The sequence below is a fragment of the Capricornis sumatraensis genome, chromosome 1, assembly GCF_032405125.1.
Source record: "Capricornis sumatraensis isolate serow.1 chromosome 1, serow.2, whole genome shotgun sequence".
Taxonomy (NCBI): Eukaryota; Metazoa; Chordata; class Mammalia; order Artiodactyla; family Bovidae; genus Capricornis; species Capricornis sumatraensis.
This window is the reverse complement of record NC_091069.1, coordinates 202,513,270-202,538,165: the sequence shown is the minus strand read 5'-3', so window position 1 is coordinate 202,538,165 and position 24,896 is coordinate 202,513,270. Positions and strand designations below refer to the sequence as shown.

Genomic DNA, 24,896 nt, shown 5'->3' with positions numbered 1-24,896 from the left:
GTGTGCTGCAGTTCCTGGGGTCGCAAAGAGTCGGACATGATTTAGCAACTGGACAAACAAATGCTTAGGGAACATCTGTTTCCTGTCCACGCTGATATATTTTATTGTAGTAAAGTAGATATAACATAAAATTTAAGTGTACAGCTCAGTGGCCTCAAGTACATTCCACTTTATTCTTTAATACTGCAAGGATGCTTGAACTGGGCTCCCACTTCCCCAGTGTCCCTTGTCTTCCTCCTAATAGTCCTCCCCTCCGCCTGTTAGCCAGGGTAAGCAACTGGGCCCTGCAAGATCTCCCAGTCCTCCCTGCTCCTCTCTGACCAGCAGACGCCCTAAATTCTGTCCATGCTGTCTCCTCTGCCTGGAAAGCTCTCTTCTACCCCGCTTGCCTGGTTCCCTATTATCCATCTGATTTCGGCTTAACCGATAGTTTCCCAGAGAAGACATCTCTCACCAGCCATCCACATCTTATCCCACCAGCTCCTCTTCTTGCTCTGCACCCTTTTTCTTTAATAGTCCTCATCATGATTTGCAATTCTAGATCTTTCTGACTCTTCTAATTTTCATCTTTTTTCTCATTAGAAAAGATGCTTGTGAGGGCAGAATTCTTGACTTTTTGCTCATCCCTAAATACCCAGTATCCAGCACAGAACTTGGCACAGAATAGGAGGATAAAAACAATCATTGATAAGTAAGTTTTACACTATTTTATAGAGAAGAAATATCTATGAAGAGCATTCTGGTGTACCAGGCATTCATTAACAAGGCTATTTAACTCAAGAGCATCCAGTACTTTAAAAAATCTCTGTAATCACCTCACACTGTGGTATATTTATTTCAGTTTGTTTCTTGCTCTTCTATTTAAGATACAGTGGAAGAAGGGAATCGGATCTTGACATACGCTCTGAGAGCAGACACTGATGTTTGCTGTGGCCCCTGGCACAGAGCAAAGCACTGTGGGAAACCGAGGACCAGATAGGTGCTGTGGGTACCTGCAGGACTTCAGTTCTCAAGGCTGGACCTATTGTTACCCTACTGTGCAGCTAACTCTCTTTTATACTGAGGCTGAATTCTGAATTAAATACATCTAGGTATGGGTTAGAATTAATGTGTCTGGGAAGAAATTTCAAAGAAGTATTTTTAATATTTCACTCCCAGGAAGGAGCTATTAATAGTGTTACAGAGACAGGGAAAAAGAAATTGATGTAATGAATTCCTGGTGTCTTGCTAGATCGGTATATCAGAATAATTCTCATAACTATGATTTCTTTACTCATTTATTTGAAAATCTGTTTTATCTTGTATTTTATTTTTTCTTAGCAGTTTTAAATTCTTTTTTGGGATAAGATGATGTAAGACAAGCAAGTCAGTAAATTAAGCATTTATCAAGAGCCAAAGCTTCCTAGGAAGGGAAGCACTTTCCTTTGTCACTCAGGCATTTTTTGCCCACTGTCAGAGGCTAGACTGGCCTGGTGGCCACCACCAGGTTGACACCATACAATCAAGTTCTCTCTCACCATTAGAGAGTCCCACCTGAGTTCAAATATTAAGGATATTTTGCCTCCACTTATCTTCTTTATTCTGATAATGTTCTGATTCTGAAAAGTGAAAGTGAACTCAACTCTTTGTGACCCCACAGACTGTAGTCTACCAGGCTCCTCCGTCCATGGGATCTTCCAGGCAAGAATACTGGAGTGGGTTGCCATTTCCTTCTCCAGGAGGTCTTCCCAACCCAGGGACTGAACCCCGGTCTCCCGCATCATAGGCAGACGCTTTATCGTCTGAGCCACCAGGGAAGTCCAAACATTCTAATCAGAAATATCTCAATATGGATGAATATTCATGAAAAAAGTATTTCCTAGGGCTCTTTCCAGTAAGACAATTCCTTACTTAATTTTTTACATATCTCAGTTAAACTCTTCCCCAATTTTTGCATTTTCATCATAATTTTAGTAAAATTGCCGTTACTGGTTCTAACTCTTTTCTATGCAGATGTTACGGCAAAGATATGATACATCAATCAGCTTCTTTGTATAATCTTCCCAAAGCTTCTGTGGTCACTACTTCTACCAGGTCCAATTTTTCCTGGCAACATGAAAATTTTATTAAGATTTATCTGTCAATTTTCAATCAACAGCAAATTTTACAGTGTAGAGTATTAACCACTGTCAGTTTTACATTTCATGGAATATTTTTCTGTGACTATTTCTTCCTGGGTCAATTTTATGAGCCAGAACTGCTTCATTTAATGATAAATTTTAATGTTGATCAGTTTGGGCTGTTTTGAATTTTATTCTACATTAGTTCTACTAGTAATATTCCTTATAGCCTGACTAAAGGATGCCTATATCTCTTCCTTAGTCAGTCTTCTAAAATGGTAATCAATTCCTCTTAGAACGGTTGTTCTATTGTGCAGGATTTGTCTGCTGTATTGTGAATCCTCTGAATATATCTGCTCATTCAGTGTGTCTTGTATTAATGGTCCACACCATCAATTTTTCTGTTAACATGTAGTCTGATGTAAGATCATGGCTTTTGATGATGAAAATTCACATAAATTTCTGTGTGCTCCAACGCACCTCTCTCTACATTTTTTTTTTAAAAGGCAAAGTGCAGCCTGTAGTTCATGTTTCAGGGACTGGAAAACATTTTTAAATCATAGAAGACTTCTTGCTGTGTCTGTCACTGTTGGTCACTTCCTTCTGTCCTTCTTACCCCCACCCCTGGCTGTCCTTTAAATTCTGTCCCCGTATGTTTCTATTATGGCTCCAAGCTCCCAGCTCTACCACGTCAATCTTTACCAACCCGTTAGAAATTCATGCATTCATTTAATTATTAAAAGTTTGTTATGTGACGTATGTTGTACCAGATGCTAGAAAAAAATACCTAAAAAATGAGACACAACCCTAAACTTCCATAAGATTATAATCAAATGGAGGTTGGGCAAAAACCAAAAGACTTAGTTTAGAAATGCAGTATTTCTAACTCAGTGAGAAGGGTAACTAGAAGAGCAGAGGACCAGTGTTAACTGGAAGCTACTCCTATCCTCCTTCCTGTGTTTCCACTCTCCCGTCCTCTGTACTGGCTCTTTCTTCCAATCAGGAAACCTGATGAGGTCTCTCCTCTGTCCCACTTCATTAAAATCTCTCCCTTGAGCCTAATTCTGTATTTACCACCCACACATACACTTCTCTTTTCTGAAAGTTCTCCTTACAGAGTTCTCCAATTCATCCCTCATCACACTCTGGTTGACTTCTCACGTGACCTCCTCCTCTGTTGCTGTTCAGTACTCAGTTGTGTCTGACTCTTTGCAGCCCCGTGGACTGCAGCACACCAGGCTTCCCTGTCCCTCACCATCTCCCAGGGCTTGCTCAGACTCACGTCCACTGAGTTGGCGATGCCATCCAACATCTCATCCTCTGTCGTTCCTTTCTCCTCCTGCCCTCAATCTTTCCCAGCATCAGGATCTTTTCCAATGAGTTGGCTTTTTTTACATCAGGTAGCGAAGTATTGGAGCTTCAGCTTCAGTACCTTCCTATATGTAACATCAAGAACCTAAAGGAAACTCTTCAAGTCACTTCTAAAGTCTCAATGTCAGTGATTCCTCTTGGACACTGCGTTTAGTCCCTTGCCTGTGTCTGATAATCACTCAGCCCCACTCTCCTCTGGGTTTTGAGACAACTTTCCCAGGGTTTTTCTTTTGCCTGTCTGTTCTCTTCATAAGTTCCTCTTAAGATGCTACTGATCCCCAGTACTCTGCTTCACTCTATATAAACCGCTACAATGTTAATGATAAGAAAATGGAAAACTGTGTGGGAGAGGGGTGGGAGGGTAGAGGAATAACATGGACATCTACTATTTTCTTAATTTTTCTATAAATCAAAAATTGTTCTAAAACTACTTTATTAATAATAAAATAATTTTAAAAAGCAATAGTTCAAAAACACCGAGGCTCAAACAACTATAACAGCTTACAGTTAAAAAAAGATCCTCTGTTCTAACAATTATTTTTCTGATATAGAGTCTGGGTAGGAACAAGCAGTTGTCTGAATTGCTACAAAGACTGTAAAAAACAAAACACATCAACTAATTAGAAGGAAAACTATAGAAAATTTACTGTAATTAGGCCACATGTCTAGAACAATAATTCCTCTAATTGGATTTGTCAAAGTGTTCCTGCAGGTATTGATTTAATTCAATTTCAATATACATTAATCGAACACCTGCTACATGAAAGGCCCTCAGTTTGGCACTGGGTAGTGGATATAAAAGCTGAAGAAGACACAAGCCTGAAACTAAAGAGATTAGCATCTGGAAGAGCATAAAAACATAATGCAAATATTCCAAAGCAAGGCAGGATGTGAGAATGTGGGACATAGGGAGAGGTCATTCCAAGAAGGGGCACAACCCTGGGAAAGTGCATGGCATTTGGAAACGAGGAGGTCAGTGTGGCTGCAGCATATGCTGTGTCATGGCCCCAGGAGTGGAAAGAACTCTTTGTTGTAAGGTGTTAGGCAGACAGCACAACCGCAGCCATGCTTCTACAACAGTCCAGAGCCTCAGCACTGGACAGGAAGGCAGAGAGGATGGCAGGCGGGGTGGGGGCAGGGCACAACAATAGAGGGGGGTGAATGGGGCCAGATCCACAGCTTTCTAGTGAGGATGGGAAAGAGGGGACATGAGACACGGGGCTTTCACTGTCCAGACTGTATTTTACGAGACTGTACAAAACTCAAGGGCTATGACAGAAATAGACGGTCCTAATGATGAAGACTGCACTCCATAGGTACATCTAAAGCACAAAATGGGACCTGAGTGAAAGTGGAAGTGAAAATCGCTCCGTCGTGTCCAACTCTTTGTGACCCCATGGATTATACAGTCCATGGAATTCTCCAGGCCAGAATACTGGGGTGGGTAGCATTTCCCTTCTTCAGGGGACCTTCCCAACCCAGGGATCGAACCCAGGTTTCCCACATTGCAGGTGGATTCTCTACCAGCTGAGCCACAAGGGAAGCCCACAAGGGAAGATGCTGATATAAACGGCTGTCTCTTCGGCTTGCTTGGGCTGATGCCAGTCAGCTAACATGGCTATCATTCCTTCCTTCCTAGTCTATAATGCTTTTATTATTTTCCTGATTATAAAAATAGTGAGTGCTCACCATAAAATTGGCTTCCCTGGTGGTTCAGTGGTAAAGAATTTGCCTGCCAATGAAGGAGACTCGGGTTTGATCCCTGGACAGGGAAGATCTCCTGGAGAAGGAAATGGCAACCTACTCCAGCATTCTTGCCTGGGAAATCCCATGGACAGAGAAGCCTGGTGGGCTACAATCCATGGGGTTGCAAAAGAGTTGGACATGACTAAGTGACTAGACAGCAACAACAACATCATAAAATCAGGCATATATGTAAGAATCCCTTACAGTAGTATAATCCAGTGTGTAAGTTGCTTCAGTCATGTCCGACTCTTTTGTGACCCCCATGGACTGTAGCCCACCAGGCTCCTCTGACCATGGGGTTATTGTGGCAAGAATACTAAAGTAGGTTGCCTCGCTCTCCTCTAGGGCATCTTCCTGACCCAGGGATCGAACCCATGTCTCTTATGTCTCCTGCACTGGTAGCCAGGTTCTTCACCACTAGTACCACCTGGGAAGCCCTGCTTAGTCTGGAGGTAACTGCTATTACGATTTCCCCTCACTTATTATTTTTCTAGGCTTGAGGCACTGGGAAATAGTGCAGTTGGTTAGTTATGGAATACAGTCTTTGTTATGTGCAGTCTTATAGGTTACATTACACACTACTAATATGAAGTCAATATTGTATATAGAAGTCACTGTTTTGCACATTGGCATCTACAGCTGCTTGTTGGAATGGTGGGGCTCCATTGCTGAAAAGCTCTTTAGTGTACACTTCATGGTAGTGAACTGTGCTGCAATAGATTTTGATTTTTTGCTCCAAAAATACACAGTATGAAATGTGAAGGTTTAGCTTAAGAGGAGAAAATAAAAGTGATAAGAATATGAGAAGCAGTCTACCTCAGAAATGTCTTACTCCTAAAGAAACCATGGATTTTTTAATAGTAAGAAGTTTTTTAAACATACAACTATTCATTCTACAGCAGAACATAGTGTATATATTTTATATTCACAAAAATGTCTATATTTAGCAAATAAAGTACACATACACACATCTGTATCTTGTTTTTTCTCTAAAGTGTGTTTCACACATAGTTAACTATTTTAAGTGTTCTTTAATGGACAATTGTGTCAATTTGCCTAAAATTTACCAATTCCTCAAAAGCTCCATCAAGTTTTGCCTCCACTACAAGCATTCAATGATAGCCTATTTATTACTTCTGAGGAATACAATAATAAATTCTCTGAATGCCTTTACCAGTATCTAGTCTGTTCTCTTTCCAAATCACCTTGGTGAAACAATTTCTCTCAAACATGGCACCAACAACATCACTCCCCAGCTCAGGACATCTTCCATGGTTCCATGCTGGCTGCATGACCAAGTGCACACTTCTTGGTCTGGCTTCACTAGTCCAGACTTTTCCCCTTTATACCAGCTTTATTTCCACCAAACTTAACCTTCTGTGCCTTTACTTCAAATTCCCTGCTTGCCCCCTGCACCTTACGCGCCGTATTCCCCGCCCCGCCTCCGCCCAAGCATCCTGCCTGGGATCCTAATATCACTGCGTTTTCCTTTCCTCCTTGATGATAGTTATTTGTGTACACATCTTTCCTCTGGATTAGGCTATAAATGCTTTAAAGCCAGGATACACAATTTCAGTTCAGCACAGTCATGTGTATCCTGCGCTCCATCAAGTGGCAGGTATGCGTAGAAGATACCACGCAACACAGATGACAGCATGGGCTCTGCCGCATGGACTAGGCTATGATAGGCAATCCCCAAAGTGACAAGAGTGTGCCAGATGGCACAGGAGGCATAGCGCAGCAGGGACATCTACAATTTTAGAAAGATGGGTGTTTCTACGCACAAAGAGATGGGTTTGCCTCTAGAGATATGAGGATGAACACCATTAACAAAATATGACAGGGGGCTTAAAAACCCAATGAGATTTAACATCTCTACCAAGGTGGTTCTTGGTTATTCTTCCAACTATTTATACTACTCTGAAGTTTTCCATGTATAATTATGTCTCTCGTCTACTCTTTGTGACCACATGGACTGTAGCCCACCAGGCTCCTTTGTCCATGTGTTTCTCCAGGCAAGAATACGTGAGTAGGTAGCCATTCTCTTCTCCAGGTGATCTTCCCAACCCAGGGACTGAACCTGGGTCTCCCACATTGCACGTGGATTCTTAACTGTCTGAGCTACCAGGAAAGCCCCAACTAGAATGTAAACTTTCGGAAAGCAGAATTCATGTACACACTTCTTGAATGTCTCAAAGCCCTCTCAATACTTTGAATATCCCAAAGTATGGGGTCTAACACATAGTGGAAGTCTTATCAATCTCAAATCCACCCTCAGAGTTGTGTGCCCAGTGCTTAAAGGGAATTCAAAACATCTGGTAGAAGAATGAATCAATGCTGAGTCAAGACAAAAAGTGAAAGGACCAGCATATTTTGCAGGAACGTTCTGGATTAGTGATTTCGCCTCTAGAACAATTTTATTTGCTGTTAAAAAAGCAATTTAAAGCAATCTGTTTTCAAATGTCATATTTTAGCATACTTATGGCTGTCAATAATGGGGTAATCAGCAGTAAAATAACAAGAATGGATTTTTCAGCTACGATAATTGGATTTGTCTTTCAGAATTGCTTGTACGTGAGGATGGTTAATCAATGGATGACATTTCCAGCAGACTAGATGGCCCTGTCTCTCCAGTCTCTGCTGAACAGGACAGTCATCTGTGGCCTGAAATTCCATCTTCTCTACAGGGAATAAATGTGGTGTGATGACCAATGTAGTAGCTGAGCCAAAGAAATGGAAACAAAGAGGAGCGAAGGAAAAGTTAGCACCGCTCTCTATCAAAGTTATAGCAAACCAGAGCTGGGCATCTTGTGTTTATTTGAGGGAGGAAACAAGAGATATATGTGAGTGTGCTTGTATGAATGATTGAACTGGGCAAGTAAAGGGGAAGTGGAGAGGTTCTTTTGCAAAAGGATCCATTCCAGTGAGAAAAAAGGGAGTCCCCCTTCACTAAAAAAAGAACAGAGAAGAAGGAAAGACTGCAAATACAAAGGGAAAGCGAGGTAGCTATCAATATCTAAAAAAGAAGAGGATATGTGGTGAAGTCAGAGAGCAAAAAGGATCACATAAAAGAGACATGGGGAAGATGACGTAGAAAATCCTAACAGGAGGGCATTTAAGTCAAACTCTCAGAGGTTTCACTGTAGGCTTTTGCTGGGATGCTAACCCATGCTGTCTCCTGCATTCCACCCACCTTTGTGGTGGTGGTGATGGAGAAATATATGAATCATGTTATCAATGTTAACCTCGAAATGTTATTGCCTATAATTTTGCTCTTCAGTTTTAGGGTCTGACTTTCAATATCATTTGCCCTGAGTTGACAAGGACCAACAGAGCATCACCCAAGGGACAGTCAACCTCACAACAGCCTAGATAAAGTATATGCAGTCCTTGAAACACTACATATTCTGAGTTACTGTATCTAGGGAGAAGGGGTGAATGTAGAACGATGCTCTAAAAAGTATGTGAATCCCCAAAGTCAACCGATCCTGCCAGAGACCCATATTTCACATTTCTTGTCTTCTTGTTTTGGAGAACGAACTCCTCCTGGCCTACAGTGAAAAATCAGGTCACTTACATCAGTCTGGGTATGTCGCTGACAGCCACCGTCCCGTCCTGGGTCTCACTCTCTCCATCTTCCTCCTCTTCGTCACTGCTTTCTGACTCCTCACTGGAGGAGGAGTAATCTGTTACCTTCTTCAGTGGGCGGTTTGTTTCTTCAATCCGAAGTTCTCTTAATTCTTTGGCCAATGCCGTCAGATCCTACAAAAGAGAAGTTTGTCCAGCAGATATGACATAGATATGAACAAAACACTATCTCTTAGCAAGCTTAAGCAACAAGAAAAAAAAAGTAAAAAAAAAAAATTAAAAAGCTCTCTACAGAACCATTACAAACATAGTTACTGCATGAAACCAAGAAAACGATGTTTGTAGCGTGGAGAAACTAGAAAAGAAAGATGAAATAAATTTAAACTTTGTTTACAACCAATTGCTTGACTAGACGGAGACTGCTGGGTTCTGAATCTGCACATGTATATATGTGTATGTGTGCTGTGTGTGTACACATATATACAGACTCTGGGTTCATCTTTTGGGAAGGTGAAGTTGGTCACCCACCCTCAAGAGTTAATGGGAAAATACACAAGATTAGAAATAATTTTCTGGTATTTCAGGATCGCTGCCCAAGCCACAGTCATGGCCTCTTCTTCATTATGACTGCTACTGTACCAAAATCTAGCATCAGTCACAGAACAGAGCAATTCCCAAGGTTCCAGCTACTAAATGACTCATTCGGTGTGTCATCATTCCCTGGAGAGCCGAGGCACCGTGTCAAAAAATGGCCCACCCCAAAGCCCAGTGCCACTGAAAGTGATAGCCACAGAGCTGAGTGAATCAAGAGGAACAACAAAATAAAACCAAAAACAAACAAAAACAAACAGAAAAAGAATTCTTTTCTATAATGGTAGGTGTTTCAGTTTCTTTTGTTTTAAATTGCAGTCGACTGGCAGAAATCCTGGCAAAGAACACAGAAATGAATGTGCAAATACCAAAAGGAAGAGGTAAATTTTCAGTTTTCCATGAATATGATGGAACCTTTAGCCTTATGGATGTGATGAGGTGGTATTTAGTCACCAGGCACATGGCAGGCAGTGTGCTGAAGATCTGACTACCTTTTAATTTACATGCTTTCAGAGCAATGCAGAGGGAAGCAGTTCTGCAAAAGCATGGCCGCTCTATGTACATGGGTTAAACTGCCCTTGGCACACAGCATGCACATGAAGAAAAAGCAATTTGACATCAGTCTTACCATTTCTCCCTATATTAGTGACCCATGTGGGAATCAGAGCATTCAGTGAGAGACAGGGGATTAGGGAGAAAGAAACTCATTTGAAAATACTAAATCCCACAGTTTTCTTAAAGGCCATATTCTCTCTTTATTTTAATCCAAAAATGTATTTGTCCAATTTGTCTGATGTAAGGTCAGAGTAACACAGATAATGTAAATAACATCTGATAATCTATCCTAGTAGATTAGGAGAAAAACTGTGATAAATATGTGTAACTAAATTATAAATATAATTTTATTTTGAGAAGACAACAGGTCATCCTGTTTCTTTACTGTTGCCTATATGTCAGGCATTGGTATATTGGTTAAGACTAAGGGCAGAAGATGGCTCAGGTTTTTCATGGTCAAAATTTAGGAAGTTAAGTGAAGAATTTATTTCTAATTTCATAAAAACCAAAGGGGCAGCAATGACAACTTCACATTTGTTCTGTAGTCATTTGAATGGAAGCCCTTGGAAAAGGGAAGCTTCTGAAAATTCAAATTGTGCATTTTCCACACAAACATGCTCACTGGGCTTTTACACACATGCACACAGCCATGGCCTCACTCTCAGTGGATATATTTATCCCATCCATGAAGATGAAAACACAATTGTATTAAAAAGACTCAAAAGATGTTTGAATATAGTGTATACCATTAATGAGGAGAAAAATTATGGCACAGAATTTAAGGTAAATTTATTATTGGTTTCTTTGGCAATAAGCCAAAATTCAAAACGCTAATACTCAGATTTCAGCTTTTTCCCTCTTATTTCCTCGTAACAATTGCCAATGTTTATTTACCTTTACCAAATTGAGGAGAAATGAAGGGTGTTATACCCTTGAGCACATTGAGAAAATACAGTTTAGATATTTTTAAGGCAATTAATGAAAAAGGACATTATAATCCTCTAAACCAATAAAATAATAAAAAATTAGATAAATTTATTTTGTATTTTTTGTTCTCTATGTTAGGACCATGATACGTCTCATCAAAGACTATATCTAGTATTTAAAATGTACTTATTAAAAATTTTAATTATAATTTAAAGAGAGAATATGGTTTAAAAGAGTTTATTTCTAATGTCAATAATTCTGAATAAAATATAATGATATTAACTTTTATTTATTTAAATTAATAGTTCATTTTCCCCATGGGTTGGTTTTCCTTATTGCTGACATTTCAAAACAAGACAATTAAGATTTTAAAAAATCAAAGCTATTTAGCAACATTTAGCTGGTCCAAAGCTCACTGATTTAAAGAAACTCTCAATTGTTAAAATGATCTAAATTTCTCCAAACACTGTATTTAGGAACACTTTAAAGCTCTGACATCTTTATAATTTCACTTTTAATTGGAGGGTTTTTTTTTTTGGTTTCTGTGTTATTAAAACGTTATCTTTCCTGAAGCATTACAAATAATTGCAATTTCCTTTTAAGTTTAATTGGTAATAGCATGGTGGGTGAGACATATATAAAAATCCCAAGGTAACAATAATGGGTAACTTGAAACTAACACTCCAGCCAAAAAAAATTTAATCTTCCATTGCCCATAGTCTATACATTTAGTTGAAGATTTGTTCCTTGTTCATCTATCCTGGAGAAACTTACAATAGTAAACTTATAGGAAACAAACTTGATCTAAAATTGACACTATTGGGTTCAGATCCATTTTCATATGTTTTATTTTCTGACAATACCCATTTTCTCCATGTAATGAGTTTTTGTGGTAATTTATTGCTTGACTGTCACAAGCCTGGAGCTAAAAAGTATTAAAAAAGAGAAAAATGGTGCTATTTACCATGAAAATATTTGAGAATATATAACTGAAAAAGAAATATGGCAAAATGGTAAGTTTTCTGACTACAGAGTACAGATAGTTAAGCAGCTCTTACCCAAACTCTTTTTTATGCAACACTTTTTAGAATCAATTTGGTATAATTTTTCTTTCAACAAAGTTTACTTAATCTGACAATTCAATATAGTTTACGAAAATCAGTTCAATTTTTTAAACAATTAAAATAATAGTTAAAAATTTTAAAGTTGGTCTTTTCTTTAAAATTTACTTATTTTTATTTTTGGCTGTGCTGACTTCTCGTTAGAGCATGCAGGCTCTTTGTTGCCCTGAGGCATGTGGGATCTTAGTTCCCAGGGATAAAACCCACATCCCTTGCACTGGAAGGCAGATTCTCAATGACGGGACCACCAGGGAAGTCTTGGTCTTTTCTTCACATTTTAAAATAATTCATTTCATTTTTAGGAAGTGTGAAGATATGACTTGGGGAAGTCACTTGTCATCAGTATCTTCAACTGGGGAAAAAAAGGTTTGGACCACCTGTTATCATTCCAGTTCTGTCCAATCTATATATGTGCTCTGCCAATTGTCAGATTTCTACGTACTAACGAAAAAAATGCTGGTAAAGCCAGTGTTTGCTTTTGTATCTGATCTTCATGACATCTGTTTAATTGTGCTAAAGTGAAAATAATATTTATTTTGGAAGGTGTATTCAGTAATCAGACTACTCTGCACAATCTCATAACTGCATTAGGAAGGAATGCCAAGTGAATGGACTCTCCCCCAGACTGACTTTTATAAGAACTCAAACCATTAAATTAGCAATAAGAAGCAATTATGTCTTTGGCATTTTAAGACTGCTCATTTCAATCTTGGGTTATCTAAATGGCACATCAGTCATTGGAGACTGGAGAAGCCATATTAAGACCTAGGAATGAAGACAGGAGAGAGTTAAGTTTCTTCCCCTGTGGCACCACTGACATTTGGGGTGGATAATTCTCTATCGCAGGTTATGTTCCTGTGCACTGTAGGGTGTTTAGCAGCATCTTTCTGCTCTACACACGACATGTCAATAGCACTGCTTCCCATGTCCCACTCGTGACAATCAAAACTGACTCTCGTGCGCACTCAGTTGTGTCCGACTCTTTGCAACCCCGTGTACTGTAGCCTGCCAGGGTCCTCTGTCTATGGGATTTTTCAGATAAGAATACTGGAGTGGGTTGCCATTTCCTCCTCCAGGGAATGTTCCTGATTCAGGGATTTAACCTATGTCTCCCGCACTGGCAGGCAGATTCTTTACTGCTGAGACACCAGGGAAGGCCCCCAAACTGACTCTAGACTTTGCAAACGTCTCCTAAGAGGAGGGCAGCTGGGGGATAGTCATTCCTCCTTGAGGACCACCAGGTGATGGAGAACCAAGGAATCCCATATTTTCAGTGGTTGGGATCAGCGATACTCAAGGATAGAGTTATAAGAATCACCTTGAGGGCTTTTCCCAATCATCTATTGCTCCAAGATTTTGGTGCACAGCTTATATCCTCTCAATTACTTATACCTCTGTTTCCTACCCCTCATCTCTGCCCAGTGTGCTAGAGTATCCTGAAAGAAATAAAGCAATTTTTAAAAGCCCAAAATAACCTGGGTTAACCAGACGAAATCCATGAGAGTCCTTTCCCCCACGACAGCCACCTCCAAGCCAATTTCTGGACTCATAAGAGGAAACCTTGAGTTGTGTACACATACAACTATTTTATTGGTAGCCTGAGCACCAGAACTGTGTGGGAGAAGGTTGATAAAAGCTGTGATAATCCCTGTCCTTCTCACTCTCATGAAGAGGAGGGGCAAGGCTGCAGCACAGAGCAATTCCAAACAATTCCCTTTTAACTTTCTATAAATGCACCCACACACTGTGGACATGTGGAGTCTCATTCTTTTGTGAACAATAATTCTTCAACTATGAAAACTTTCTTTCTAAGTCACTCTGAATGGTAAGGTGGTTGTAATTCTGAAAACGTGAGGCTTTTTGGTAAAGATCAGACACATAGAAACATGCTTTTCCCACCAAACTAGTCCCATGCCTCAGGCCTTGCCTTTACATAGCATTTCACACTTCAGAAAATGCTCTCGAACACACACGATCTTGCGGGAACCTAAACAATCTTGTGAGTGAGGCAAGGCAGGTGCTTTTATCCCCACTGAACAGATGAGGAAACTGTGACCCAGAGAGTTTGTGAGATTGGCCCCACCAGTTATTTATTGCGGGAGCCAGAATTTGAATGCAGCTCGTTGACCCCAAAGCCAGTGCTTTTTCCATGTCATTTCACAAAAATGGTGCTCAGCAGAGTTCAGCCTGAAAGCCATAATGCTAGTCTTCAGATTTCATGCAATTATAGACTCTGCAGAAGGCCTGTCTCTTCCAAAACAACTCCACTACGTTGTATTCATGCAGGCCTGACAAAGAGCAGTGAGGCAGTCACCCTTCTTAGCGAGCTACCTAAGAGCGGCAAGACCATATATTTTTCTAATGGAAAAATGTCTCCACCGATAAGGAAATAAAATTACTTAACTGCTCAGGATTCATTAACCAAAGTTGATGTTGCTGCTGATGCTGTAGTTAATGTCCCACAAAATTAATCTAACAATACCCAGTGACTCCTTGTTCACAAATCACACTCTATAAATTTGGACGGCCCTAGAAAAAGATGTCTCTTTTTTCTGTTAGTAAAACCACCATCCCGTAGCCAGGCTGGCGAGTATAGGTGAAGAGCTCAGGATTTGCTACCAGAAGATACTAGAATGAGAAACTGCCGATATCAAAGCACTAATGCATATCTTCAGCCAGACTGGAACACTGGAAATGTGACATTTTGGCTTTAGGAGGAAGGTCTCTGGAGGTTTAAACGGTGTCAGAGGCACTCAGGCTGGCTTTTGTGGGAGGGATTCTCCTCCCAGTAGATCACTCTGAAGGAATGAAGTTTAAACTGAGATCCCATTGGCCCCCTTTCTGCATATCAACCTCAGGAAGTCAGTTTATATTCACATCTTGTAAAAGCATGACCAAGAAAAGATAATACTAACCTCATCTATAGCTTTCTTATAGCTCTGAGATAAGAGGAACCCAATCCAGAAGAATCCACGGGAGGGGAAAAGACGAGAAGAAAGGCAGCAGGTTAAACACAAAACGGGAATGGTTAGTACACAACTGGTAAAGGCAAGGGGAAGGAGAACCTCTGCCCAGAACGGTGTCAGTTCCCTTCATTGCTGCCCTCACTGTGCTTCCTTACTTTTAAAGGTGAAAAAAACAAACTATCTTCACATTCATTTCACAGAAAAGACTCTTGAAAAATTCAGACAAAACAAGTGGAAAGTAAGTCATCCCAAATTAATTTCCAACTTTGAAATTTCGGCCTCCGAGCTCTTTTTTATTTCTTTAAGGCTATCTGGGGTCTGATGTGCTAGAGCAGTGGAGCTAGATTTCAGGTTGTCCGGTCCTCTATGAGATCATGCTTATCAAGTTTTGGTCCAGACAATGCAGTCCCAGAGCAGCAGAAACGTTGCAATATTAATTCACATGGAAAATAATGTGGAGGAAAGGCCAGAATATTTCAGAGAAATCCACAGAAAGTGCCCAAATATTCTCAACTGCTAGTTTCAACATCTCTTTGCCAAAGCTGCTGAGTAGAAATCATGGAATAATAGGAGTTATTTCTCCTCCTGTTTTGTTTTCTAACATAGTGCTGCTGCTGCTAAGTCACTTCAGTCGTGTCGGACTCTGTGTGATCCTATAGATGGCAGCCCACCAGGCTCCCCCGTCCCTGGGATTCTCCAGGCAAGAATACTGGAGTGGGTTGCCATTTCCTTCTCCAAACATAGTGCTAATGATCAGCAAAATATCCAAAGGTAGGAAAGAAATCCTGAATCAGCTCAGTTCTTTCCTAATCAGGTATGACTTCCTTCCAGATGCTTCTAGCACCTGTTCTTAATAAATTTAACAATTTTTGTTTCAGAGTCATGAGCGCATCCCCAACTACTTTACCCTGTGGGTTCTCTGGTGAATGAAAAGAGCTCAAAACTCTTCTGAGAAAAAAAGCACTCACAGCTGGGCGACTTGGTCGGGTAATTTCCCTGGATTCTTCTGGTTTCACCTTGGAGGGCTCATGGGGGAGCACAGGTGATCCTTCCGACTTACTGTTGGCTAGAGGAAAGAACAGAGGGCCAAGAAAGATAATGACCATCAGAAGGTGCTGGAGTCCTCTGGTGAGTCATCCTTGCGATGACTCAGCGGACAGCTCACTCAGCCAGACAAATCCTCAAGCACATCTGTGAAAAAACAGTAAATGTTCCGGCAAACAAAAGCAGCCATACACATTTAGGCTTGTCACCTGGAAGTCACCAGGAACAATAGGAAAAACTTAAAAAAAAAAAAAAAAGAAAAAAAAGAAAAACTAGCAAGCCCCCACCATTTACGGAGCACCAATGTCATGCCATGGTTAGGGTCAAACACCTTTTAATGTCAGTTGTCTCATTGAATCCTTGCTGTAACCCAATGGCCTGGCACTGGTTTCCTATTTCACAGTTGAACACAGAGAAGTAACACAACTAGCCCAAGGTCACACTGAAATTGTTCGCAGAGCTGGTATTCTGTCTGATTTCTCAAAATCCTATTCTCAATTATCATGGTAAACCAGCATCTGAGTTATTCTATGTTTGATTTTTTTCTTTTACCACTTACCCATCAGGATAAGTGTTTTTGATGAAATGTTGTGGAAAAAGAGAAACTTGTTTTATTTAGGGGAATGATTTTTAAATGGGCAGAGGGGAGGATGAGCTGGTTGTCTGGGTCCTTTAAGGAAGAAAGAATGAGGTGAGGGAGGGAAGGAGAGTTTGGTGATAAAGGGGATGTGCCCTGGAACAGAGCAAGGGTTGGGGCAGGGCTGCTACAGAGTGAGGACATCTCTCTGATTTATGAGCTTACAGGTTAGAGAAGAAGCAATCTCAGGTGGGAAATACTCTTTGGTTTGGTTTCAGAGTGGTTTTTCCTGGGTAGGGACATAGCAGGGTAGGACACACTCGCTTTTAACCAGAAGAACTAGAGGTCAAGGGAAGAAGTTAAGAATTAAACCTGAACCAGATTAGACAATTAAAATGACATGCTTAAGTTTGGATTTTCTTTAGCATTTGCTCTAATGAAACATATTATTTTATTTTATATGAACAGAAAAAAAGGTAAGAGAATGGCACTTTTCTAAAGTTAGTAAGTCTATATCTGGATCAAAGCAACAGAAGCCTCCACAGTTCTGGGTTGTCATGGATGTCAGAAGATTGTAAGAAGAGGCAGCTGCAGGCCAGTCCCCGCCCCAGTTCAGAGACAAGGCACAGTATGTCTGACATTCACCTTTTCAAAATAGACATACAGTGAGTTTACTTAAAAAAAAAAAAATTAGGAGGTAAAGAATGATTGTGTCTATTAAAGAGGCTAAGAAAGAGTAAAGAACTGGTGCTTTTCATCAGGCAGAGTATTAAGTGTTTTCAAATTGCACTTAAAAAAATCCCAGCCTTCATTACTTGGAAGCAAAATTATCTTCTGAAGAAGGTTTATGCAGAAAGAGTACATTTTGATTAGCTAGAAACAATAGGTTGTCATGTATAATTAGCTGGACACATTAATGTTTTTCACGAGTTTCCTCATTATTGAAAGCTAAACAATGAAGGATGACTTGAATTAAATGGTCAGAGAGGCTAATTTTTACCTCACTAATAGGAATAACCAGAAGGGTCAAGTATATTTTTTTAAGTCAGAGATTTTATATCTTCTCTCCAGTGCATATTTATCCTACATTTAGCCTTTATTAACGTTTAGTTTGAGAAATACCTTGTATTCTGAACAATGTTGACACAAGGGGAAGAGGATACTTGTGGGTCATGGAACTCTAACTAAGCAATCAAATAGAAATGGAAATTGAGCTGTCTGATGACTACATTTTCAAATGAGACCAGTATTCTGCAATCTCCCTGAAGAATTCTGGTATCTGCAATTAGAAAGGATTGGGTCCACACTGATGTCACACACGTGACTGGGATGGTGGACCACTGCCCTAAGGAGACTGAACCCAAGTGGAGTTAAGGGGCTTCTTGGCATCACATAGTGGTGGCCACACCAGGACCATGAGTCACAGAAGTCAGGAAGTAATCTGATTCCTTGTCCAGAGAAGCCCTCCTGGAAAGGTAGGGGAAAGCTTTACCTCGAACCCGGGTCCGCTCGCTGGATCCTGCTTGTGACCCAGGCTGAGAGCCGCCTTGGGAGCTGGGCTGGGAGCTGGGGGTGCTGGAGCTGGAAGAACTGCCACTGCTGGTCCTCTGCAAGGAGCTCTCCAAGACGGGCTCGGTTCTCCGGAGGTCGGGGTTGCTGTAGGGACAGCGATGCACAGGGCTTACATTCTCAAGAACTGGCCACTGGTAGACACAAGTGTAGTCCAGTCCCGCCCTCAGTACAAAGGGATGAAGACAGTGCCTATGTGACTTTGCATTAAAGGGGTCAATGTTAATGACAGTCATGCTGTCTTCTGTGGAGCTCCTGGCCAGATTCCGCATCTGGACAGGATGAATTCTTGACCCAACTCTTGGGTCATCTCACATCAAACATATTAGCTCTGAAATGGTGAATCTTCAAAGGAGGCTGGCTTTGAAACCCCTTTCCCTATGCTCATTGTAAAACTGCTACTGCTAAGTCACTTCAGTCGTGTCCGACTCTGTGCGACCCCATAGATGGCAGCCCACTAGGCTGCCCCATCCCTGGGATTCTCCAGGCAAGAACACTGGAGTGGTTGCCATTTCCTTCTCTAATGCATTAAAGTGAAAAGTGAAAGTGAAGTCGCTCAGTCATGTCCGACCTTCAGCGATCCCATGGACTGCAGCTTTCCAGGCTCCTCCGTCCATGGGATTTTCCAGGCAAGAGTACTGGAGTAGGTTGCCATTGCCTTCTCCATATTGTAAAACAGTAGAGAATATTAAACGATAAAAACAAGGGAGCAATGCATGCCATCTCTGAATCAAGAGACATTCAACTGTCTTTTACTGGACGATATATTATCTTCTAGTCTTAGAAAAAAAAATATTTATTTATTTTTGCCTGCACTGGGTCTTTGTTGCTGCCTGTGGGCTTTCTCTAGTTGCAGAGCACAGACTCCAGGGAGAGTGGGCTTCAATGAGTTGTAGCTCAAAGGTTTAGGTGCCCCGTGGCAAGTGGGATCTTCCCAGACCAGGGCTCAAACTTGTGTCCCCTGTATTGGCAGTCAGATTCTTGACCACTGGACAACCAGGGAAGTCCATTTCTAGTCTTTTTTCTTTTGTATGTATGGAAGCACACTGTGTATTCAATTTTGCATATTGCTTTTTTCCCCCCTTTGCCTTTTGAGCAGCTTCTAACACTTCTAAAAACAATAATGGCTGCATAGTAGTCCATTATATAGGTGAATTAGTTCAATCATTCTTCTGTTATTAGGTGCTTCCAATATATCGCTGGGACACATAATACTGAAATAAACATCTAGAGGCAAACAAACGTTCAGTCACATCTCTCCTGGATTTGGAATTCTTGGGTGGAGGGGCATGAACTGGGGTATGCATGTGCACATATGTATGTATGTGAACATATAAACATACAGCAGGTTTTCACTGCAGTGTATGAGACTATCCATCTCATTGAATTCTTACCAGTCTTTATTATGAACAGCTGACTTGCAAAAAATTATATTTTGCTGTTTTAATGCAGTTTTAAAAAATTACTGTGGAGGTAGAATAATTTTTATTCACATTTATTTGTTATTCAGAATTCCTCTTCTGTGAATTACCTAAGTTCTCAGCTCACATAGCTAGTGGTATCTTTGCATTTTTAAATTTCTTGCAGGAAATCTTTATATACCTTGGCTATTACCAAAGGGAAGAATGTTTGAAAATAATTATTAAGTGCTAAACCCAAGAACAGTGTTCATCTACTGGCAGGCTAAAAGCCCCCACTGGTTATAAACGCTGCTCTATTATTCACTCTCACATCTTTACTACTCCCAAAATAGTGCATTTATTCATTCACTCAGCTGGTCTATACCGGGCACTGGGTCAGACCTTTGAGATACAGTAATGAACAAGATCCAGCTCGTGCCCTCTGCCAGTGTCGCCAGGCACACACAGCAGTCTTTGCTCATGCTGTGCCTGCAGTGAGCGTGGGGCAATATGGGAGCATGAAGCGGACTCCAAGGCCACTTTTGGTGACCACAGGGCTGCAGAGGCGAGGAGGCCACTAAGCAGTGGTGGTGGGAGGAGACTGGGAGGATTTTAGGATTTTGTTATAAAAATAAGCAGTATTTTCCAAGTTTCTTCTAAGCTCTTCCTTTCAAATTTATAAGCCATAGACCTCTCCATTTCTTCCTCTAGACTTCTGTACTGCTGGGCCTAAGTGGTGATTTGGTGAGATCTGAAATTCAAAGATCCTATCCACTGCCATCCACCTGCCGAGGGAGAAACATAGGCTCCTCCATGATTTCATTGTCTTCAGTTCCCCACACAGAATTTCACTAACAGAGTCATCACAGTGCTATTATTTTCATGCAGTGAGCTATCACATTAAAATGTAATACTATGCTTTCATTTTTCTCTGCCCATTTTAAGAGTATCAAGTGGGAACCAGGCACTCTGTGTTGTGTTGGGTGTCAGATGCTTCACATGTAAATGTGAAAATAATATGGCCCCTTCCCTTGAGACACTTGCAGTTTGGCCCGTGAAAATCTGGCCACAAAATAGCAGTTATGGCAGCTGCTGCTGCTGCTGATGCTGCTGCTAAATCTCTTCAGTCGTGTCCGACTGTGCGACCCCACAGACGGCAGCCCCGGGATTCTCCAGGCAAGAACACTGGAGTGGGTTGCCATTTCCTTCTCCAATGCATGAAAGTGAAAAGTGAACGTGAAGTCTAAACCAAATAATTTCTTTCTGAAAACAAAAATATTTGGCTGAATTACAAAAATTCTTAAACATTGAGTTAGTGGAAGAGATGGTAGGTGATTCTGGAAAATGTAAATATAACTATATCTTCATGATTTATTAATTTTGATAATATAAATGTAGATTTTATGACAATATTCACCTTTCAATTTTTTTTACAGTAAAGGGGTGGCTAAGTCAACCTAGCAGTAAAAATTGACTGCAGAATAAAGTCTCGGTAAACTTCAGGAAGACTTTAAAAATTCTTGGTATTTTTATGGCACTCCTTTGGGTAGTAATTAGCATTTAATTGATAGAGATAGATTTGGATCCATAAAAGAAAAAACCTCCCTCCTATTTGGAGAATATCTAATTATTATCTAGATAATAATTAGATAGTATTAGATCATCTATAATAATATTTAGATATCTAAATATCTATAGTATATCTAATATAATATTCTAAATAGAGTAGCACAATAAATGAATGCTAATTCTGCAATATCTCACATTTCTAATTTTTCATTTTTTTCCAAAAAAATAATCCTATTTAAATTCCTAAATAATAACTTCTTCCCTACTGTTCTCTTTCATTAAACAGTAGTGGTCAGGAATTATTTATGTATAATTAATAAGTCCTAAAAATTTTTTTTTTAAATTACACGTTAGGTTAAGGTTTCTTGGTGGCTGTTCTCATTTTGTAGAGACGCAGTGTTCTTTGTATGAAAAAAAAAAAAACTATTGGGAGAATGGAGTTCTGTGAGCTCTGAGGATCCAGCTCTTTGCTCGAATGCAGCACTTCTTTGATCATTTAGCCAAAACCTTTCATTAAACACCTGCCTTTGTGAGACCATGAGGGATGGAGGAGAGTCCAGGTCACAGGACAGACAGTCAAGTTACAACATAATCGTAGCAATGAGACATGCAGTGGAGGCCGTAGCCAGCAAGGCAAAACTCTACATGCTGTGCGAGCATCTGTAAATGGTGGCAGAGTCTGGGGAATGCAGTGTAATGCAGCCTGGAGTGGTTGGTGGTGGTGTTGGGAAAGAGAAACGACTTGATTAAACTTCAGGGGGTTAGCAGCAAGGCTAGGGGAACAGTCTGAGCAAAGACATGGACCTGAGTTTTCCTGGGGCTCCTTGGTATAAAGACGACCCCATCCTGGCTGAGTACCAAGTCTGTGTAGGAAACCCTGGGATAGTGGATCATCAAAAGAAATGGGAAGCTTCTATAGCAATTCTCTTAAAGCCAGGCAGAAAACACGGGCCTCCCAGGGCCGGCTTATGAATGACTGGTCAGGACAGAGGCAGGCTGACCAGGGAGGAGGCTGCAGCCACGTTAGACGATAAGACCTGGGCCAGGGCTGCCCTGGGATGACAGAGGTGCCAGGGCATCAGCAGAACCAGCTGGAATGAGCCTGCGTCTCTGACTGGGGCTCAGGCCTCTCTTGGTGTGAAGCTAATTGGATCCCATGAGCATTAAACCCCTGATCTGGGCTTCATTAGCACAAGTCTGTCCCCCCCATCCCCCCACTGGAGCTAACCAGTGTGGGTACTGATCTTAATAGGTTGCTATTTTTGCTGCTGGAGTCTGAAGGAAGTGTTTAGTTTCTATGTAATCACACATAGAAATAGGGAAAATTTCTAAATGTCTTTCCTACCTTATTATTATTTTTTTTTTTGGTAAAATATGAGTGTTTTGAGAAAATGTCACACTGCCATGTTCCTCTCTTCCTTACTATGGTGTCACCTGATCTGGGCTTGGGGCCAAGGTGCCTGAGATAAATGCTCTTTAGAGGGATCAATTTCAGAACAATTCCATGAAATAATAGATTTCCTGTGTTTTTTATGTATTAACTGATCCTATTCAGATCCAAATATGTAAAAACTTGAAAACATTCATATAGATTTCTTTAAATGCTAACTTTTAGTTCAGACATTTGGCATACTGCAGACAATGCTGTTTGGTTTATAAAACACACAGTAAAAAGAAAATTATTCCATTTATTTGAATCATATAAAAAAGTCAAAACAAAAAATTAAGATTACAAAGTGATTTCTTGGCCCAAATATTTGGGCCAAGTCTATAATTAACTGGCTGCCTGCCTACATTCATTTTCCTTTGTTCTCTGATGACATAGCCAATGAGAACAAACCAGCCATAAGCAGATAGGTTTGGGATAGGCCAGAGAATTATTCTTTTTGAAATTAAACATTCAGTCATTGGGCTTTGACTGGGTATTATTGGATTAATTGAAAAGTTTTCATATTCTGAATGTATTCACTTAATCAAATTTTAATTTGTTTTAAAAGAACACATGAATCAAAGTTAAATGTTAAAGTGCATGGGAGGTTTTAAAACAGAAATTTAAAAAATGAACAAATCAAATTATAATTTAAACTCACCAGTTCACCTTGACAGTATAAGGCATTTGGGAGTCCATACGGTAATGCAAAGGACAAAATATTTAAAAGCAATCTTTTTATGGCTTTATGGATGGGCAGTTATCTGACAAATGGTACCAATAAATCTATAAGGACTTTATTACAACCAACAGAAAATAGGACAATCTCTGTCCTATCACGGTAATCCACCGCCCCTCTACCCCCCAACCATTGGTGGATCACATCATTAGCAAAGATGATGGAAGCAAAAGCTTCAAAAGTGCTTGTATTTGCAACAGCCGGGACATGGAAGCAACCTAACTGTCCATCACCAGATGAACAGGTAAAGAAGATATGGTACATATATACAAGGGAATATGACTCAGCTATAAACAGGAACAAAACTGGATCATCTGTCCTGATGTGGATGGACCTAGAGTCTGTTATACAAAGTGAAGTAGGTCAAAAAGAGAAAAACACAGATTGTATATTAACATGTATGCATGGAATCTAGAGAAATGGTGCAGGTGACCCTATTTTCAGGGTAGGAACAGAGATGCAGATGTAGAGGATGGACATATTATGTGGACATGGGGGAGGGGAGAAGGAAGGCTGGGCTGAAATAAGGAGCAGCGCTAAAATATATAGACACTATTGGCTTCCCTGGTGGCTCAAATGGTAAAGCGTATGCCTGCAGTGCGGGAGACCTAGGTTCGATCCCTGGGCTGGGAAGATGCCCTGGAGAAGGAAATGGCATCCCACTCCAGTACTCTTGCCTGGAAAATTCCGTGGACTGAGGAGCCTGGTAGGCTACAGACCATGGGGTTGCAGAGTCGGACACGACTGAGCGACTTCCCTTCGATAGACACTACCATGTGCAAAACACACAGCCAGTGGGAAGCTGCCACACAGCACGGGGAGCCCAGCTCCGTGGTCTGTGATGATGGAGATGGGAGGGAGGGAGGCAACATATGTACACATATGCTGCTGCTAAGTCACTTCAGTTGTGTCTGACTCTGTGTGACCCCATAGACGGCAGCCCACCAGGCTCCCTCGTCCCTGGGATTCTCCAGGCAAGAACACTGGAGTGGGTTGCCATTTCCTTCTCCAATGCATGAAAGTGAAAAGTGAAAGTGAAGCCGCTCAGTCGTGTCTGACTCTTAGCGACCCCATGGACTGCAGCCTATGAGGCTCCTCCATCCATGGGATTTTCCAGGAGAGAGTACCGGAGCGGGGTGCCATTGCCTTCTCCGATAGAATGTGAGAAATCATGAATAGTTACCGTTTCAAGCCACCACATCTTGGCATGTTTTATTATACAACAAAGGTGAACTAAAGCTGTCTCTAGCACAATAAATACACCGAATCCCGAAACGTTTCAAAATGCAGTTCAATCTAGAGCTGCAGAGTCTGTGTCACATTTTTAAGTGCTGGTCACTTAGAGATATGTGATAGAAAGGACTGTTCTACACGGCAGAGACGGGGATTCTCCAGCCCCCCTCCCCTGCAATGCTTTTGATTATCATTGCAGGTAAATAATTATTACTGCTAAGTTCATTTCCTCCCTACATTCTCTGTAAGCAGAAAAATGTTAGCTGTATTCACAAGATCTCCTTTTTTTGGACAAAATACAACATTTAAGAGGTTCCAAGGGAAAAGCACATGTTTTGCAAGCCACTGACCATTTATTGGGCTTCCCTGGTG

At 40.8% G+C, this 24,896-nt stretch overlaps 1 protein-coding gene across 1 annotated transcript in view; it reads right to left on the bottom strand.

The window, feature by feature from the left end:
• Positions 1–24,896, bottom strand: part of TNIK (TRAF2 and NCK interacting kinase) — a 396,524-nt gene that overhangs the window by 28,974 nt on the left and 342,654 nt on the right. The window contains exons 19-21 of the mRNA XM_068983499.1: positions 18,078–18,241; positions 15,933–16,030; positions 8,794–8,978 (exon numbers count right to left, since the gene is read on the bottom strand). Of these exons, the coding sequence (XP_068839600.1) occupies positions 8,794–8,978; positions 15,933–16,030; positions 18,078–18,241 (447 nt within the window). The remainder of the gene's footprint in view (positions 1–8,793; positions 8,979–15,932; positions 16,031–18,077; positions 18,242–24,896) is intronic.